General features: G+C 40.2%; 1 protein-coding gene across 1 annotated transcript in view; it reads left to right on the top strand.

The window, feature by feature from the left end:
• The first annotated feature begins 1287 nt into the window (after positions 1-1287).
• Positions 1288-17278, top strand: part of LOC105291976 (C-type lectin domain containing 10A) — a 22483-nt gene continuing 6492 nt past the window's right edge. Inside the window, exons 1-2 of the mRNA XM_023530360.1 lie at positions 1288-1656; positions 3137-3287. Coding sequence (XP_023386128.1) covers positions 3279-3287 — 9 coding nt within the window. The 5' untranslated portion in view covers positions 1288-1656; positions 3137-3278. The remainder of the gene's footprint in view (positions 1657-3136; positions 3288-17278) is intronic.

Raw genomic sequence — 17278 nt, 5'->3', positions numbered from 1 at the left:
AAAAAAAATCAAATTTCTCTATACTTTGGGTATAAGGCCTTTTACAACCAAAAGTAGACTCAGAATATTTTTCCATTCCATTTCCCTTCCTTCTTTTATACACTCTACCATCAGCCAGTGTCTCACCTGCTCAATGGACATGCCTGTCTTTCTCACTCCTGAATTTTTGCATATGTCATACCCTCTGCATGAAATGTCCTGGGTAGGGTACAGGAGTCCACGAAGGTTTAAGGTCCTGCTGTGTACACCCTTAGAAAGTGGTGTCACTGGTTTTAGCACCACTGTGCTTTCACCACCTGACTACGTCTACTAGTGCCTCGAGGTCAAAGAACCACACTGATCTGCAGAGTTCTCAGTAGAACTATACGGGTTAGAAGATATGAATGTCTACGAAAAGGTTAAATGAGATTTTTTTTTCCCTATGTGGTGAGTATTTTTCTTACCATTTTCCAAAGTTTATAAGAAAATGTTGATCTCCCTATCTGGACTCTAAAAACAAAAGAGAAGAAAGGAGTTAAAATAAGTTTTGTCATTTGCTCCTTTCCACAAAATATAGACACCTACCATGCCAGATGCTATGCTTAGGGCTAGGGATACAGATATAAATAACACAGTCTCTCCTCTCCAAGCTCCCATAATCAAATTAGAGAAAAAGTGAAATAGAGAAATCTCAACCAAAGAGGAGGACACAGACACCAAAGAGTGGTGTATGGGAGGAACTGACTCATTCTGCTCGGGCCTGTTGGGAAGGCTTCACAGAAAAGGAGCCCTTTGAGCTGGGTCTTGAATGATGAGTAGGAGTTTGCCAGATGGATATGTGGGCAAGGGCATTCCAGGCAAAGGGAGCAGCTTGTGGAGAAATCACAAAGGCATGAACCAGCTTGGCATATCGTTTATTGTTCGAGGATCTGTAAGTAGCTACTGTGTGGAGAACAGAGAGCGTGTAGGACAATGCAGGACAAAGCTGCTGGGGCAGAGGGTCCCACTATGAAAAGTCTTGAAGGAGTTTAAATGTTTTCCCAGAGACTGATTCCCTAATTAACATTCACTAATATTGACTAATGTTGGAAGCTGAACACAGAGGAAAGAAACTCATATCACAGTCAGAGGGATCTGGAGAGTCTGAGGTTATACACATTTTGTGTCCAGGAAATTTCTTTGAAATATCTTGTTTTATATTGAAAATTCATGTAGAATTTTGCATCCTACTTCATTCTACTTCATAATCTCTAATGCATACTTTCATAGAAAAATAGTGCTTTATATCACCAGATAAATTATTTAGGTTTTCTCCCCAAGTCTTCTCCACTGATGGTGCAGCAGGGTCTCCTCTAGGAAGTCATCCTGACCACACCAACTCATAATTTGCATTAGATGCCTCCTCTTTTGCTTAATTAATCCTCATCAGAGCACTTCTCAGACTGGTGAAATCATCCATTTTTGTCTTCTTCCCCCCACCCCCATATAGCTCCTGGAGGTGGAAATTTACATTATTGATTTCTGGATCTTTTACATCCAAAGGTGCCAAATGCAAATGACGAATGATTGAATGAGAGAAACACTGAACGAGGGACTCATTGCATGAGTGGACTCAGAGACTGGTGCTCCACAGGTTGTGGCAGTATTACAAGAACGGGTTGCTGATGGACCAAACTGGTAATGCTTGCCCACGTGGAGAAAGCCCCAGAAGTAGATACTGAGCCAGGTCAGGTCTTTAGGGACATCAAAAGAGAGGGTCAAGGTCTGTACATGATTTGTTTTGGGGACCACAGGATCTGGAAGTATGTTTGTTTGTGAACTCTGAAACTGCTCTGGAGTTTTCACATGGGAACCGCTGTGGGAGGTTTTGGGAGCCTCAGGGGTCTGCAACCTTTGGGAAGCCCTGAACTGAGCCCAGCTATTCCTTGGGCACACCCACTGGAGGCTCCCTCTGTAGAAGGCGCATGGGAAGGAAGGGGAAAGACAAGGATAGATGGCATTACCCACAAGAAATATGGCTCTATTTGAGGTATGCAAAAATATGAGACTTTCTGGTGTTTGGCCCAGCTGATCTTGGGCTTCTAAGTGGGTTACTAAAGCCACTGCTGTCACCATCAGACACTAGATGTCACTACTGGCCCTCTGTGCCCACAGGGCCTGGAAACTGCTGAAGCTCAGAAACTTCTCTGCTTCCTTCACCACTAGCTCTAAATCCAATTTAAGGATCAGTATTCCTGACCACCTGAACCCTGGTCATGTTCTTTCATTCTATCTGGAAGAGTGAAAGAAGGAAAGAGAGCACCTGGTGTTTTCGATGTCTACAGGAAGATGGGTTCTGCCTCTCGTCAAAAATAATAGGGTGGAACATGTCAATCACACCTCAATAAAGCGGAATAATAATAATAATATAGGAATTTCTCAAAGGAAAATTTTCAGGTGCAAGGCAGCCTAAAACATACACTAAAAGCAAGTTGTCAGGATGGAAATGGGATTTGAATTGAGGTAGCAGTGTGCATGCATCCTACAAAAGCAACTTGCATGTGGTAAATTGTTAAAAGCATAGTTCTTGATTTTTAACTACGACATTTTCTAGGCATCTAGACTGTTGGTGAGACTTCAGTGAAATAAGGCTTAAAAAGGACCAGCTCAACTCTAGGCGCATGGTAGGGTCTCTACAAATGGAGTTCACTTCCATTTCATTTCCACTCAATTTCTGGCCACATGTTGTCACCCTTTCATCTCTACTTCGATTCACTCTCTATTCCAGTTCCCTGCGCTCCTCAAGTCTTGATTTGAGAGGTAGAGTCACACCGGAAAGGCAAGGGGTAATATCTATTGTTTCCCTTCTGCAGTACCCAAACTTTCAGCTATCTCTGAATTTTCTGGGCCTATTGTCTGCCTTCCCAGCCCCATCCTGAAACCTCACATCTGATTTAAAGGGCCCAGCCTCTTAGGGGACTCTGTTGACAACCCCCAGATCTGCCCTAAGGTTGCAGTGGCCCTGAATGGCCAGAATCTGCTTCCCAGCTGAATAGTGTCAACCAGGACCAGAAGCCAAGGTGGAAGGAGACAGCGAGTCAGATAACAGGTTTTCTTGCAACTGTAGAAATGTAAATTAGACATTCTGGAGATCTAATATGTGTAATCTTTTCCCAAGGAAGAAATCCCTGTGTGGACACTGGGAGGAGTGGGGTGGTGACTGACCGAGCCCTGGGAAGATCTTGAAACCACTGGGAGGGTGTGTGAACTTGAGAAGCTGTGACTTTTGCCACTGATACCACACAAATCTCGTCTTGTCTATGTACAAGGTAGGCCTTTTCCTTTCAGTGCCCTTCTGAACAGAGCTCCTCTTGTCTGCCTCGAATTGTCTTGCCCCTGCCTACATTTCAATGTCATTTCCTTTGCAAAGACTTCTCCCTACCTCTCCCCTACCTTCAAAGCATTTTAAGTAGTGGATAGCCTCTCTTCCTAAGGGTTCCTTCCCTCTATCTTATTCAGACAAACAGCTTTTCCCAGCTTTAACCATCTCTGTCTCAAGCTCTAGTCATATCTCTTTTTCTTGATTCATAACCAAGAATTTCTTGCAATGGGACGGATCCTAGTTTAAAACATGTTTGTTTTAAACCATGTTTGTTTTAATACCAAGTTTATAAAGAGTGTGGGAGCAGAGTCTGGCCTGGAGGGAAGTCACAACTGAGTAAGCCTACGAGAGATAAGGGCAAGGCCTTGGGCATCTGGTCAATTGGCTGCCTCGGATAGGCGTCCTGATTTATGGGTTATGAGTTTACCCCTCCTGGACCCAGGGATCTGGGAGATGTTCCAGGACAGTGGCCAGTGAGAGCTGAGAGAAGTGAGCAGCAAGTTGGGGTAAGATCAAAGCCCGAGCTCCATAGTACATAAAGCTTGACTGTTCTTAAGTGGCTTGTGTTTCTGGATTCATTTTCCTGTTGTCCTTGAGGAGAGCTGATTTATTCCCTGATTACACAGCACCTAGGGTTAAAGCTTTCTGAGTGCTTATAGAAATGTTACAGACCTGAAAAAGTTAATTGACTCCAAAATACAAAAAGGAAACTATAAAAATCTAAACTAATGAATGTTTAAATATTTAAATAAATGTCTGCAAAACATAATCTTAGTCAATCAACTTCTTTGTTAAATTTCATGTTCCCGAAATTTCATTACATTCAAAACAATTTGCAAGTTAATTTTTCTCACTTCCCAGAATTTCCTATATATTCATGATAATTGCCAAGAAATCAGAGCCAATCAATCATAGATTCGATGAGTTCCTTGCTGATAGTTCTGAAACAGAAAATCTTTTCAAAAATCTTAACAGCAAAAATATTACATTTAGTGTGAAATATGAGTGTATTTTAATACCCTCAATATTAAAAGTAATATAGCATAGTGGTAGGAACACTGACCCTGGAACCAGGCTGCCTGGGTTCGAATTCTGGCTTTGCCACTTATCAGCTTTATGACTTAAAACAAATTACTTAATCTATTTGTGCAATAGTTCCCTTATCCATAAAACAGATGATGATACAATAGCACCTACTTCTGAGGATAAAAAGGTTATGATGATGATGATGATAGCACTTTGTTACTATCAGCACAACTTCTTAGGGTTGTTATGAGGATTAAATGAGTTAATATTTGTTAAGTGTTTAGGACAATTCCTGTCAAGAAGTAAACACTATTTAAGGGTTTGTTTGTCTAAATAAATAAACAAACAGAAGAGCTTTTGATCCTTGAGTGTTTGCTTACGTGTTTAAGTGTTCACCTGGGCTGGTGAACCTAAGAAGAGTGTTTAGCCATGAGAGGACCTGTGTACACTTGGGCCTTCAGGATGGAGGCAGAGCAAAAAGGGCTCCAAGAGAGTTGCTGTCTAGTTTTTGGGCTTCTCCTGCCTGAGCTAACTCATGGAGTTTCTAGTTTGGTTTTATTAAGAAAGCTATCCAGTTTGGTTTTATTAAGCAAGCTATCCAGTTTGGTTTTATTAAGGAAGCTATCTTCCTAACTCCTCCCAAATCTAATTACCCATTTTGGCACTGACTTGCTCTACTCTTGAATAGCCTCTGGCTCTGCTGACCATCGTACATACATCTCCTTGACTCTACCTGTTACCTCTCCAATATCTGAGGGTCGCTCTCATTTTCATCTTTGTCTTTGGGTTATGGGTCCAACATACCACGATGCCATTCAGTATTGAGAATGGCGATGAGAAGTGGCAGTGCCTTAAAAGGTCAGTGGATGGCAGTTTATAGTAATATCAGTCCCAGAAAGAAAGAAAAATCATGTTGGTGGCACATCACAAGCCCTTTGGGAATGCAGAAGCAGTGTATGCTATAAATAAAAAACCATGTCTATTAGTTGTAATGCTGCTGGCTGCAAGTAACAACTTGGCTTGAACAATTACAAAGTATATTATCTCACATATCAATAAGACTAGAGGTAGGAAGACCCAACAACATCATTGAGGAATCAGTTTCTTCCTATGTTTACAATCCGTCACCTCAGTGTGTTAGCTTTTTTCCTCTGAAGGTTGCAACATGGCTGTAGCAGTTTCAGATATGTCATTCAGGTATAACAATGCAGAAGAAAATGAGCACATCTCTTTCAGTGTGTTCCCCTTAGCAGTAAGGAAATCTTTGCCTATGGCCCCCAGGAGATAACCCTTCACCCATGGTCAGATTTATATCCTGTGTCCACAACTAGCCACTGACAAAGGGTATACTCTCAACAGGTCCTACCTCTGGGACTGGGCTGGAGCCAGACTCACCTGAAGCACATGACTGTATGGAGTAGGATGGATTCCTAAACACCATTTAATGTTAGTAAGGAAGGAGAAAAAAGAATCAGTGTTGCATAGGACACCAAGAGTTTTTTGTTAAGCCATCTGTGAATTCACCATTAGTGCCTGAAAGGACTTGGAGAGGTTGGAAAACCAAAGATTACTTGGAAGGGGCCCAATCTTGGAACTCTGGTGGGTACTTCTTGTTTGTTACTATTAATGTGATTTGTTCCCTCTGATTTTTACTACAAACTTCTTCTTCCACCACACATACATATAAGGAGCATGAAGAAACACCTACACTCTGTATAAAGGACCAGACATAATGTCTGGCATGAAGTGGGCATCAATATAACAGCAATAAATAAATAAATGCATTTCTCTCCTCCCCAATCTAGATGAGCATACTCACATCCTAACTGATCTCCCTGCCTCCAGCTGGTCCCAGAAATCCATTCTCTTCATTGCAGCGGAGTAATTTTTTTTTTCAAAATTCAAATCTGATCTATCCACAAAGGCTTTCCACTGCCCTTAAGACAAACTCCAGACTCCTTAGCCAGGAGCACAAGGCCCTTTATCATTTGAATCCAGCCTGAAAACCACATCTTTAGAGCTCTCTCTCTTGTATCCTCAGCTTCAGCCCACTTGAAAAGTAAATGACGGAAGCGTGAATAGGCATGGCATGGCTAAAATCTGGGTGAAACATCACACCAGTAAAATCTGAGGAGGGATTGGATGCACTTTAGCAGTCATTTTCTAATTTTAAAAAATCTAAAATAGAAATATAAGGAAACTTCTTAAATTTAATAAAGGCTGTTTCTCAAAAAAGGCAAATATCCTAAAGAGAAAATCATTAAATCTATTTCATTAAAAAGCAAGGATACCCATTACCACCATTTTTGCCCAACAATGCCCAGAGGTTCTAGCAAGTATAAAAAAGGAAGTACATATTGATAGGAATGAATACCTAGAAGACACAAGAGGCTCTAGTATAAAAAATTATCAGAATTAATAAGAAAATTTGGCAAGGTGGCTAGATACAAGATATATAAATGTAGAACAGTAGCTTTAAGTTCTTTTCCTAGCAATAGGAAAGCTAAACTCCCACTATAAAATACTTAAAAGTGCTGGATTAAAAAAAAATTCTTTTTAAATTAGTGGCTTAGCTAGAAAGAAAGTAAGAAGATTCTTATAGCTAAAGCATGAATCCAGAGATGTAAGCAAAGGCTAAAGCAGATAGCCACCCAAAGAGCTACTGGAGTTTCAAACTGTTTCAAACTGAATGCCTCTGTAGCAAGCAATGAAGGCTTGGGCCCACATGAGGTGGAGAGTTAGAGTGCAATGGCAGCCTCAAGAAGGACCACATAAAGGACAAGAAAGACACTGGTCTTCCAGAGAAAAGAGGATTCTCATAAAAATTTATAACCACAGCCTGCCTTTAAAAGCAGGATCAGGGCACAAATACACATATCATTTGAGGTCTAAGAAATGTACAGCTAAGTGATATATTTAAAGTAGTTTCAGCTTGGAAGGACCTCAGGCACCTAGCAGAAGCAAATACCAATCCTCTCTGGAAGAATATACCACCAGACCAGACCCGAAAGAATTTTGGGAGACAAAGTTCCAAAAACTAAGAGCTTATAGTATAAAAATAAAATCACAAAACACAAAAGAAAATGAGATATTAGGAATGAGAGTCAGCAGAAATAGCAAAGAGCAAAATAAAACTGTGTGGAGTTTAGATGTTGGAATTATTGGGAAAATACAAAATCATTATATCTAGTAGGTAGAAGGGAATTTGAAAAAAGCTAATAAATAAAAAAAAGAAACTATCAAAAGAACTAGAGAGGTTTCCAGTGAAGTGTGCCCATAGCTGTTGCCACTGTTTCAGGCACAATAGTGAGGCTGAGACCTGAGCTGGTTTGCTGCTCACTAAGTGCTGAAGCTGGTGAGGTTGGTGGGACTGCTGGGCTGCTGGGGTTGGTGGGGCTGTTGGTGCTGGTGGGGATGCACATGACAATAGTGTCTCAGAACACTGGTGTGGAGATTAACATGGTGGGCAACTTCTACTTGGAAGAGCAGAGTAGCTAGGTTGAGTCCCTTCAGAAATACAAACAGAAAATCAGAAATTTGATTAATCACCTACTTTATTGGAATTCTACAAAATGTACCATTTGGATGCTACAATGTTGATAGAACAAGCTTCCCGGGCCAGGCAAGGAATTGGGGCAATTCTCAGGCAGAAAGAACCAGAGGATGTGTGACCCAAGCCCTCTTTGACTTTAATGAGTATGATGTAGATCTTGCCTTTAAGAAAGAAGACACTCGAGAATCCAGGAAAAGCCTGAAGAGCAGTGGTGGAATGAGGACAGCAAAGGCAAGAGGGAGTTAGTCCCAGCCCCTTATGTTGAGAATAAACCTACCATCATCTCAGGATTGGCTCCAATTGGTGCTCAGTGAACTGGTAAAGATCTCAGGATTAATGTGCATGGTCAGATGGCAGGGGAATGTAATGTAAACAAGGTTACTTCTCATTCACTCATGTCTATCTGCTGGATCAACAGAACCCAATGAGGACTTCAGCAGAACATAGCTCAACAAACAGTTTTGCTGACAAAAGGGAACAAACTGTTTTTTAGCTTTTTGCATCTGCCATCTATATAATTTCTTACAGATGTCTAAGGCAGTCTAGTTTATGTAAGCATTCTGTTCCTTATGATCTTTTAGGACAAAATTATTTTATCTGTAGTTGCAGTTCACCATGGTCAAGGTATGAAACTGGAGAGTTTATGTGCTAACTTCTGAATTGGCTAATTTTTTATAGTAGTGTCTATGCTTATGTGTGTAGAAGGGATAGTGTTTTGCCCCTTATTCTCAAATCAACCAGTGGAAAACTGATGGTGTCATGAGGGTTGTGCACTGCTTATCTTGCTTTATTTAATGATTTTCTTTCTCATTCTGAATCCATTCTATCAAATGGCAATAAGACTGTTCCCATCCACCCCCACAAAGTAATTGTGCACCACGTGAATAATACACAATGGGATTGCTTTTTCACTTATAAAACATGACCAGCTATGACTCACTTTGACATTTCAAATTCTAATAATTCTAGGGGCATGACTAGATGCATTTGTCTTCCTTTCTAGCCAATGATTCATATATTTTTCTTCAGATTCTGTTCAGATTCTTGTCCTTTCCTCCCGAAACTACAAGTAGATTAACTCTAAAAGAAGTGTATTTTGGATTTCATTAACCAATGTCACCATAAAAAATTAATTATTTTTTTAAAAGTGTATATTTTTATTCCAGATGAGAAGCAGGATGCAGAGCCCTGTACTCAGTGCATAGCATTAAGCCAGTACTGGGTCCACTAAACACCCACCTCTCTGCATTCCCCCAAGTGGTCATAGAACATTCACAGTGCATTATAGCAGTTTAATAGACTCTATACTCTTGGCTTTCCTTTCATAGTCGTGAGACAGCTGCCACTGCCCCAAACATCATATTCTCAACAAGGAAACATCCACAGCAAGAAGACAATAGGAGGGTTCCTCATTTAGACATCTTTCATTTTTCATGAGGGATGAAAATCTGTCGCAGAAGCTCCAGCAGGTGTCATTGGCCAATACTGAGTCACATGTCTACCCCTAAATCCGTACCAACAAAAGAGAGCTGGTGTTCTCTCATAGGTTTGAATCAATCATAATTCAGCCCTTGGTAGTGAAGGGGTTAAGGAGCCCCAGACCTGCATAGGAAGGAGTTGAAAATGACCACAGAGGGTGTTGGCCAAAGAGCAGAGAATGATGGTCTGCAGTGAGAAAGAGGAGTAAAGCTGATGGTGAAGTAAATAAAGAGACTCTTAAGGTTTCAGCTCCCCTTTCCAATCTATCTCAAGCCTTCAGCCACTTGCTTGCCCTTGAATCACCTATTGGTTTCCTAGGGCTGCCTTAACAGAATTCCACAAAAACAACAGAAATGCATTGTCTCACAGTTCTGGAAGCTAGAACTCTGAAATCAAAAGGCTATGCTCTATTTGAAACCTGTAGGAGAGAATCCTTCCTTGCATCTTTCTAGCTTCTTGTGGTTTGTGGGCAATTCTTGATATTCCTTGGTTTGCAGCTACAGCACTCTAGTCTCTGCCTCCATGGTCACATGGCTTTGTCTTCCGTGTGTCTCTGTCTCCTCTCTCCTTATGTGGACACAAGTAATATTGGAGTAAAGGCCCACCCTACTTTAATTTGACCTCAACTAATTACATTTGCAACCACTCTATTTCCAAAAAAGGTCACATTCACAGGTACTGCTGGGGGTATATGATCACCCAAGAGCCATTTTATCTCCTTTGAAACGAAGTCATTTTTTCAGAAAAAGGCCTGGTATAATTTTGAATAAGGGAGCATAAATTTTTTTGCATAATTTTTTGTTTGCATAATTAGAGAGCCAGCATGAGAAGTTTCCTAAAATTAAAAAACTGTTTTCTTTTAAAATGTATTCTTGCCAGACAGAAGAAAATTCAGAGTAGTGGTGGTCGTTTTAATTTGTGAAAATGTAGCTTTTATTTATTTTGCGTGTGTGTGTTTTATTTTTTTCTTTTCATTATTATTATTTTTAAATTAAGTTTATTGGGGTAACATTGGTTACTACAATTATATAATTTTCAGGTGTACATTATAAATTGACATTTGTATGTTTTGTGTGTTTACTTCAGCTACCATATATTTGATCCCCCTTACCCACTTCATTCTCCCTCTACGCCCCTATATTTGACCCCCTTTACCCCATCTACTTTCCCCCTCTTCCCCCACCCTCTATCCTCTGGTAACCACTAGTCTACAGTCCATGTCCATAAGTGAAAATGTAGCTTTTAAATAACACTTTTTTGTTCAATTTGCAGACCTCCTGATGTGCCAGATTAGTTATGCTTCCTCCTAGTCCTTCCCCCCTTTCTGGATATTGATATTTTAATATTCAAAACCTGTTACCAATTGCATATCCTCATCTAACCCAACCACCCCTAGCATTCAGAGCTGTGACAGCCTCCCTTTTGTGGTACCTGTGACACTGCCACACCCAACCAAGCTGGGATTGCTTGATTTTGTCTTTGTTGTAGGAGTGACAGTTACAGTGTGACCTTGACTCACTCATTCCAAACTTGGAGAGCTTGTACAAGTTGGTAAAAATTTCTAATTAGATATTTGTAATGTCATCTTTCATTTGTTTTTAATTAAAAATACACTTTATACAATTTAGAAAATCTGAGTACAGAATGATATTACATGAAAAGTATACAATAATAATATTTACAGCAGATAAGGTCCTCAGAATCAAACCTCGGTGTAACCACTTCCTGCCCACCACTCAGGCACAGCGACTGCTCTCCATACTCTCTGCCCTGAGTTGGGAGCAGATATGCACATAAGCCATGAAAAAAGATTCAACTGGATATCTGAATAGATTTTCAAAATCCATAACAGAAGCAACTTTCTCAAAGCCAAGGTGATTCAAAATTTGTAAGAGTCATTTGGTGGAGGAGAGAAAAGACTTTTCAAATTACAAAAGTTTGAGTTTCAATATCAACAGCCAAAATCATAGGAAGGAGCAAAACCAGGACCCCAGAGACACAGCCCAGTGGAGACATGACACCAGAAACCCTTCAGGTATATAAAGAGAGACACCATATTTTAGAGCAGGGTTGTCCTCAAACTCTGGCAATCTGAACCTCTGGGCTTCACACTTCAGGGGGCCATCCTCCAGCTCTATCCTTTCCCATGGAAAGAGGAATCTACATGCTCACCCTGAGCCATACCTGCCCTTCTGGATCACCCTTTGGACACCTGGGAGCCCAGATCACCTGCCCCAAACACCCTGAGCTTGTGTCAGAGGGAGCAGGACCAGAAAGGTCTAAGGGTGAAGTTTGTTGTTCTATCACATCTTTTTTCACTTCCTGCCTCTGAATTTCCCCAGAATTGTTGGTCTCCAGATATTTTTGACTTGGGTCCAGAGGAACCCATTTCTCTTCTCTTATCCAATGCAGACCTGGGCTCCTAGAATCTGAACCCCTGATCCAGCTTCATCAGGTTGGCTCAGCTCTAGCCTTCCCTCCACTCAGAAGCAAAAGTCAAACAAGGACTCAAGACCATGGGAAGGAAGAGAGAGGGTGATGAAGAAGATTTCCTGGCTGGACTAGGAGGGGAGGAGCCAGGGATAGGAGCAAATTTTTACTGAACATCAAATCTGTGATGGGGATTGTGCCAAAAACTTGCCATACATTAACCATTCGATTCCTACAAGAACCTCAGGAGGCATTTTGGATGATGAACTGAGACTCATTAAATGATATGCTCAAAATCTCATAAGAGAGAGCCAGGATTCAAACTCAGTAGTGCCCAACACCCTGGCCCACACCCTCTGCACATGCATTCTTTTCACAAAAGGAGTTTAGTTCCCACCAATAACCCCTGTAAATCCTACTAAGACGGCTTCATTGAGTCCATGCACACATGATGAGGGAACTTGAGTGCCTTGAAAGGTGGAGAAGGAAAGCCAATATATTATAGCTTTTATCTTATATATAAATGGAGTCATCTTCTGTACCTTACCTTTTTAAAATTAATAATATAGCATAAACTTCTTTCTATATCAGAGAGAAAGATATATTCCACTCATTTTAGAAACTGTTTAGTGTCTTATTCATTCTCTCTTAGGCAGGGAAATGACTGTTGTGTTCAGGGGACAGCAAGAATGCTGATGTGGCTGGAGTGGACTGAGCAGGAAGAAAGGAGTAGCAGATAAGTTTGGAGAGTCAAGGGGTGAGGAATGACTGGGTCTTGAAGGCCACTAGAAAGGATTTGCCTTTACTGTTAGTCCAATAGGAAGATTTTTGGAAAGTTTTGACATAGGAATCACAAGATGAGGCTCACCTTATAACAGGATCATTCTGCCTGCTGGATTGTGACTTGTAGAAAGGCAGCAAGGAGGAGAGCATGAAGACCTTGAGGTGAGATGCAATAATAACTTGGCCAGGGTAATAGAAGTGGAGTGAGAAAAGCATTTACATTCTGGATGTATTTTAAAGGTAGACTTGTCATGATTTGCTGATGATGAGTTGGATGAGGGGTTTGAGAGAATGACAGAGTCCAAGATAATTACAGGTTTTGGGCTTGAGAAACTAAAAGGATGGAGTCTCAGTTAATTGAGATGGGGAAGATTATGAGAGAAGCTGGTTCAATGGGTGGGATGGGGAAATAAGCTTTGTTTTGGACATGCTGAGTTTGAAAAGCCCGTTGACTTCCTAATAGATTTTTTTTTCCTATGTCCTTTGGTAAACATTTATAATTTCTTCAAAAAGGTTTTGTCAGTCCCAGCAAGATACAGATGGCAACACAAAAGGTTTTAACTGAAAAGAGTTTAATGAAGGGATATTTTCAGAGCATGAGCAGAAATGAGAACAACAAAGGTGAATGAAGCCCCCTGTAACTGGGAGCAGCAATGAGCCCACACCTAGGGGGAAAGCAGAGGCAGGAACATGATAGTGGAGCCTTGAGAGGTTTTGGAGCATGGAAGAGGGCCATTTGCCAGGAGCATTAGAAGGCAGTTCCACCAGAGCCATAACAACTAGAGGAGAGCAGGAAAAGCAATATATATCTCTTTTCCTGTCTTCGGAGCTACTTACCAGTGCCTTCAATTGGAAGGACCCAAAAGATGTCATATGGCAAGGGTGTTGAGATGATGCAGTCCATAGCACTCAGCTTCCTAGAGCACAGCAGGGCAGAAAAGAATGGAGAATGTGTCTGGAAGAAGACTCAAAAAATAACCAGCACTGTCCCTTACTTTTGCCACTCAGCATTCATTGTTGGTCTTCTTGGCTGAAGAAATCCATGTCCCCAACGACAGGAGTAAACACAAATGGTTTATGTCTCATCAAGTGATAATGATATTCGGTCATCCTTTCAGCTAGAACCTAAATGTAATATTAGGCTTGACAAAGACATTTCCTATAAGTGAGCAGGGGAAGAGGGAGAATAAATTAACATGAAATACAATTCTACTCTTTTTCAGTAGCTGGTTATGAGGCATAAAATGGTATACATAGCTTCTTTCTTCCACTCACTTTTCCATGATCCCTTTATCCTCTGCTAGAACCTCAGTTTATAAGGTTGTTTTTCATTTGGTGGGCTAAACAAACTTTCATTCTCACATAACATAAGCCCTTAGAGTTCCTGTCTTGCCTCGGTTGCCACTATTTGCTACTGACCATTATTACTAGTCATAGAAGTACTAAAGCCACTGCAGCAACTCCTCTGGATTTCCAATATAGTCCTCTTTGCCCCCATGATGTAACGGCCTTCCATTTCCCCTTGGTCACTGAGATCAACCTCTTCCACCAATAAGAACTCTTTTCTCTTCCTGTTGTTGGTTCAGCAGCACAAGGAACTGAAAATGAACAGGAATGATTCTTAGGTGGGAGTTTAAGAGAACAATGATTGTTTTCCATGTGAGAACATTCATTCCTTGGCACTAAGATCTTCAAACCCACTGAGCCCACGATTGTGAGACAGGAAATAAAAATCTGTAAGTGAAATATTAAGTAAATTAGTAAGAGGACACACTCTCACCTTCATACTTTGGTTCCCAGACTTGTGCACTATCTCCATGAGGGATATGGCATGATATATTGTATAATGAATATGCCATATCCTGTAGAACAGCACCCCCAAACTTGTAGGGTATTGTCTCCCACCTAGTGCTGTAATAGCACCTTCAAAAAACTCTCCTACCACTCAGTCCAGCTATCTATCTGAGTGTTATTCATATGGCAATGCCACAGATATCAGTCCATTGTTCCTTTATTATGAACTGAGTTCCTTAGTTGGAGGTGATAGCATGAAAGATAACATGGTATATATACATCCATGAATGGAGATGCTGGCAGAAGCATAATGGGAAAGGAAGTCATATCCATATTCAGAATATGTGCTTATTTTTCTGAGGGTATATTGCTGCTCCCTTCATGATGCAAGGAGTCCAATGTAATTAACCTGCCAAGGTAAATGACTCCAAATCAAGGCTCAGTGTTGGTCTCTGCTTTGGGCAAGTTGAGTTCTCAGCAATAGCAATAGCCAAGTCATCCTTGGGAAAGAAAATCTATGTTGTTGAGCTAATATATCCCTTCCATCTCTGCTGCCATGGTAACTTTCTACATGAGTCAATTGAGTAAGCACCAGGGAAAGTTGACTGGCATTCACAAAGCAGATCATATGATCTACCTGGTTATTGAGAGCTTCTTCATCTGTGGCTGTCCTTTTTACATGGGATACAAATATCTTCATCCTATATGGGATACAAATATCTTCATCCTATATGCTCTTTCTGAGATGTTCAGCCATATATCTCTTCCCAAAAAAAACTTGTCAACAATTTTCCAATCTTATTTTTCCCAAGACTTTGACCAGCTAGTGAATTCATTAAACCACTATCCCCTCCCACCTAAAATGAACAACCAAATGTATTGACCAAACATCTGCCTATTGAAAGAATTCCCTTCATCATTGCCTTTAGGGGCATCCCTTAAGTAAGGCTATACAGCAGCAGCCATATACTTGTGCATAGTTGTTAGCACAACTTGAAAAGCCATCTTCGAATCAAGAATATGGTTTTTACTCTCCCCTTAACTAACTATATGGAACTCCCTATGAGGTCCTAGATGTGAACTGAAGAAACTGCAGCAAAGCATTAGGAACAGGTCCAATGGAAGTGTGAGCCACCTACCAAGGCAATAGTGTCCCCCTGGACTCATCTTGTATGTATGAAACATTTGTATTTTACAATTTATTGCAACCTGTGTTTAATTCTATGATTTTGATCATCACATAAAACCTAGATCATGATGGAGATTTTAGGTCACATAGTCATTTAAAGTTTAGTAGTTAGGTTTTGAATCTCTACTAAGCCCTAGGAGCAGGCCCAGGAGCTGCTTTTCAAATAGAAAAAAGTGGTAAACAAAAGAGGGCACTATTTTATTTCAAAGTCCTAGGGGTCTACCCTGTGATTTCCATACTGGCATTTGCCAGAGGCTCAGTATAGTCCCCTTACTTGCCATAGATATTTCCAATAATATTGGGTCTGCTCAGTTGTAAGGCCTAAATAGTAGAAAGTCTTATACTTCAGTCTGAATCTGATACAAAGCCTTTTCTTGTTCTAGGCCTATTGTAACATTGGTAGCCTTATAGGTCATTCCGTTAGTAGTTCAGAGCAACAAATCCACATATGCTATATATTTTCTCAAAAATTCAAGGACATTCGAAGCATCTTGCCTCTTTCCTCCTGATGGGCAGTGCAGGTGTGGCAACTTGGCCCTAACTTTTGAAGGGCAACCTGATATACCCAAGACCACAGGAATGTTAGCAGAGTTTATTCACCTCCCCTAAGGTGCATGTGTCTTACAAACACATCAAGAGTGCTTGCTCCTTCCTCCTCATCTAGTCAAATTAGTATAACGTTATCAATATAATATATTAGCATGATATTTTGTGCAACAGCAAGGTAATAAAAGTCCTAGATGCCCTCTGGACTAGATTGTGATAGAGAACAGTGAGTAGGCATAGAGCTGACAGTGGAGTGGACATTATGATAGAGAACAGTAGCATTGACATAAGTATGACAGTGAATATGCACTACTGTGCTTGCCCCATGAAGGTAAATTGTTTCTCATTATCTTTGTGGGTAGAAATTTAAAAGAAAGTATTTGATAAGTGAATACTGAATATTAGGTGCCAGTGAATATGCTGAATTGTTTCAGTAAAGATAATTCATCTTGAACCTTATTATTTACAATTGTATCACAACTTAATTCAGTCTTACAATGCTCAATAGACAAAACTTTCCTAAACTTTGGTAGACTAATACTATATGGCTCTAGATTTGCAAACCACAGTACAGGAGGCTTATTTATGTTCATTAGTACTTCATGCTACACCTGTATAAACAAATCAGGATAAATGCCAGCCTTTTTTGGTAATAAAGAAAAATGTTTTGAGATTGTTATCACAAGGGGGACTTTTTAGAAAAAATATCCAAAACTTAGAGATAGGCAAAACAATGAATGCATGTCTATAATTGCCATACTCGAATATTGTCTAAGAGACTCACACGAGAATTATTTAACTCTTTAGGGAAATATGCATTTGTTTGAATTATATGTAAAACTGATTAGTGTATGTTAAGACTCTATAGAAAAGCTTATATACAAGGTAAATGATTCTTGTCCAATAGCAATACAAATGAATTCTGTCTGGTAGGAAAGATTACTCAAAGATTACAGGTTTATTGTCTGGTAGGGCAAGTAAGCATTGCATCTAGTATTGCTAGGAATTTTATTCTAGCAATCTTTTTTTCTACTCCTATCAATATTTCTTTCTATCTTATATTCCTCTTTATTAGCTTTACCATCCTATTGACTCCCTCATTAATGAATTAAATAAATTTTAACTGACTTTAAATATA

This window comes from Pteropus vampyrus, unplaced genomic scaffold (genome assembly GCF_000151845.1).
Source record: "Pteropus vampyrus isolate Shadow unplaced genomic scaffold, Pvam_2.0 Scaffold50, whole genome shotgun sequence".
NCBI lineage: Eukaryota > Metazoa > Chordata > Mammalia > Chiroptera > Pteropodidae > Pteropus > Pteropus vampyrus.
This window is presented reverse-complemented; position numbering and strand designations above follow the sequence as displayed.